Source organism: Euprymna scolopes, chromosome 11, assembly GCF_053919585.1.
Source record: "Euprymna scolopes isolate OS-2025 chromosome 11, ASM5391958v1, whole genome shotgun sequence".
NCBI classification, from domain to species: domain Eukaryota; kingdom Metazoa; phylum Mollusca; class Cephalopoda; order Sepiida; family Sepiolidae; genus Euprymna; species Euprymna scolopes.
In genome coordinates, this window is record NC_136492.1 from 109,781,191 (window position 1) to 109,784,748 (window position 3,558).

Sequence of the window (3,558 nt, forward strand, 5' to 3'; positions counted from 1 at the left end):
AATTTAAATAAAACAAAAATAAAATCAGACTTACAAGTAGGATAAAAACATTTATGAAAAATGTTCGCTTTCAATAAGTATTTTTATCTTATTATAATTTAATTTGTTAATTCATCCTTAAAGAGTTATATTTCTTTGATATTTAGGTATGGGCAAATAAACGAAGAAGGATAGGGTGACCTAGCTTTTAAAGCCGATTTATCGTAAGTTTTTTGTAGGTTTTCGAATAATTTTGTATTGTATTTGAAAGATTAAAGACTAAACATAATTTCCCAAAGAAAAAAAAAATATTTGTACACGTGAAAAAAAAAGTTATGAAAAATATTTTCACGGCGAGCTAACCAAGTCAGCTAAAGTTTGAAGTTAAATAAATTCGTTGTAAAAAAATCCTTTCAGAGATAAATATTAGTTTTATGGGTCTATTTCAGAGATAATTAATAAAGTAAAATCCTAAGACATTGAATTAAATTAAAAACAAAAACAAAAACAAAAAAACAACTTGTTTGCACAAAAAATAGTGTAATTAGACCCCAAACCGAATGTTTCTGCCGTTCACAAAACCACAACAAACCATAGTTTTGAAAATACGGAGGCCCAAAATGTGATACAGTCGAAAAGCTGTCTGAGAATGACGTCATGTAGTAAAAGGAAGGAGGGGTGCTGGGTTCCCCCCCCCCAGACGGGCATCGGTACATTTCTATTGTAAATGTTTGTATAAATTTTACCATTTTTCTAATTTAATTATTTTTCTATGTTGCTGTTTTTAAATTATTTTTCTTTTAATTATTGGCCAATATTATATAAAAATTATGTTACGCCGAAAGTTTCACATTCTTGCGAGCAAGAAAATTATTAAAATCGGGCATATAAAAATTATGCGAAATCTGTAATTTAAAAAAAAAATAGAAATATTTTTGCTATTATAATTTTTTTTGTGAAAATAATAAATAAACAATGCTTATACAATGGTAATATCGGTAGTTCGAGAAATTCATTTTTCTTCGAGTTATATAGAATTCATTAATACGGACTTTGGGAGCTTTTTTCGCAATGTTCCTGTAAAAATTATATTTTATTTTTATTGTTACAAATTACGATGCTTTGTTTATATAAAAAAAAAAGCAAAAATAAATTCTTGCGTTTTTCATTTACTACTGAAAACCATAACTTCAGTAAAGGTATTGTTTGTTTAAACAAAATAATACATTTCCACTAAGATTTAAATAAAAAATAATTAGTTCATTATATTCCGCGATCATTATTTGATAAATGCTGAAGATTTTATTAAAATTGGTTAATTTCCTGATTTTTGGTGAAGTGTTAAGTCAAGAGAGGGGGTCAAAATGTTTATACATTTTGAGCGTCGGCATTCATTTTGTCCGTATCTATAAATAGTATATAAAATAGTTCAGAAAAACCTGCATGTTTAGAATTATCTCCCTTGAAAATATTCGATTTTAAACCTAGAGGACACAACTCTCATGAGATTTTATACTGTTGTTTCGCATCTGGTGGTAAATTAAGAAATGGATTTCATATCTTATTGGTGCAATGGTGCACCCTTCAAAATCTTCTCAAATCCTAATGGATTAGGATTTTTTATTGAGTTAACCTACACCCAGAAAATGGTCAAGGAACCAAACACTATGTATTCATCATCATCAGACTCGAACTCTGAGGTGGACAACACAAAGCAATGTCTTATGCTTACTCTTTATGTAGTCTGATTCATAGGATTGATGCTAGTCATGTTGCAAGCAGTCAAGTCACTTTATACAAATCTATTGTTTCTCAATTTTTTAAAAGAATGCAAAACAAAATTGAAAGTATAAATAGTTTTTTGTTTGTTTGTTTGTTTGTTTTTTATCTATTTAAAATTGTAACAGATCATAAGACATCCAAAGATTTATAATTATTAATAATCGTGGATTTTCGAATTTTCACTGCCAATGTGGCATAAGTCTGAAAATATAAATCTTCCCGGATACTGCTGAATCGGAACAGCTAACAAAACATTGACAATTAACTTTTTCTTTTAATCAATTTATTGATAAGAAATTAATTATTTCAATAAATAATATAGTTATTATAAGATTGTATTCTTTTTAAAAACAAATAAGATTTTTTTTAATAGAATAAGAATAAGATTGTATTCTTTTTAAAATAAAAAAAAAGTCATTTCTCAATTAAAACAAAATATTTTCCTTATTTGTTTTCCTGTTTCTTTCAAGATGTAATTTAAATCTACCTGACTTACCTGGATTGAATAAAACACATAAAGCAGATAAAAAGGAGAAGAAAATTTTCCTCATTTTACAAAAATCAAAGCTGAAAATCCGAGGAAAGCAAACAGAATGTATGTCTCTGATGACAGTGGTTTTAAATGAATGACGTTGTTCAAAGTTTTTTTTTATTCAAACACTATAAATAGATAAATAAATATCTTAATCTGGAAGTAATGGTGTAGTGACCATATACTTATAAGTGACTGCATAATTATAAGCGTCTCATATTACGAATACAACTAGTCAGCTGTTTGACAAGCTACTTCAGTCGAATCTTGTTTCAAATCGAATGAGACATAACATTAAGTGATTGTGGAAATTCGTCATCTGGCAAAAAATATCTAAATAATGGAGGATTGATTATTTTGTTTTTTAATGAAAGGAAGAAATTGATTTGGATCTATACTTTTCAACTGACATGTGCACAAGTTTCTTTGATGATCTAAAGTCAATTATTATTTTACGACTATTTTTTATTTCTTCTTATTTGTTTAGTCATAACATTCCAAACTAAAAAAATGCAAACCAGCAGTCAAATTCGAATCGGGTCAAGATCAAAGTGTAGTATCTGTTCTTCAGATGCTGCACTTCAATTTCTTGTTCTCTTTCAGTGGAGGAGAAATCCTTCACGACTGAGACAATTTTTATTTTTTGTTCCTTTTCTCCACATTAAAAAACGACCCTGGTGTCTAACTCTGTCCCGTGGGAAAACACTGTAAATAAGATCTCCAAGACTTGTTGACGTTCAGAGTTTAGAACAGGGGTTTTCAACCAGGGTCCACATGAACCCTAAGGATCCATGGAATGTTTGTGGGGGTCTACAGGAAAAATATAACAAATTGGAGGTCCATAATAATACTTTGGTGGTCTATGAATAAAAACAACTCATAATGGTTTTTATGATTAAAATTTAATTTCTACTGTAATTTTGGTTTGACATAAAAAAAGCTGAACTCTTTATGAACATTCTCCTTTTTTTTTTTCTCCATTCATCTAAGTCTAACCTTGTACTATTTTAAAAGCTGACGACATATGAAAATGAAACTTTTTGAAGACACACATTCAATCTAGTCTTTTCTAGATGATTAAAGTTATTCAAACCTTAAATGTTTATAGTTTGTTTTGTGTTAAATGGAGTTCTATTTCATGCTTTTTTTTTATGCTGTGATGACCACAAACCAAGCTATGTCTGTGTTTTCTTTTGAGTTTCTTTTCTTTTTTTTTTTTTTTAGCCAGTGCATCCCCTTCGGCAGTTGCAAAGATAATGACACAA

The 3,558-nt window shown here is 28.7% G+C and overlaps 1 protein-coding gene across 1 annotated transcript in view; it reads right to left on the reverse strand.

Moving 5' to 3' along the window:
• LOC145288068 (serpin B6-like) overlaps positions 1-2,567 on the reverse strand; it is a 20,844-nt gene extending 18,277 nt beyond the window's left edge. The window contains exon 1 of the mRNA XM_080136122.1: positions 2,258-2,567. Coding sequence (XP_079992248.1) covers positions 2,258-2,312 — 55 coding nt within the window. The 5' untranslated portion in view covers positions 2,313-2,567. The remainder of the gene's footprint in view (positions 1-2,257) is intronic.
• Between the last annotated feature and the right edge of the window lie 991 nt (positions 2,568-3,558).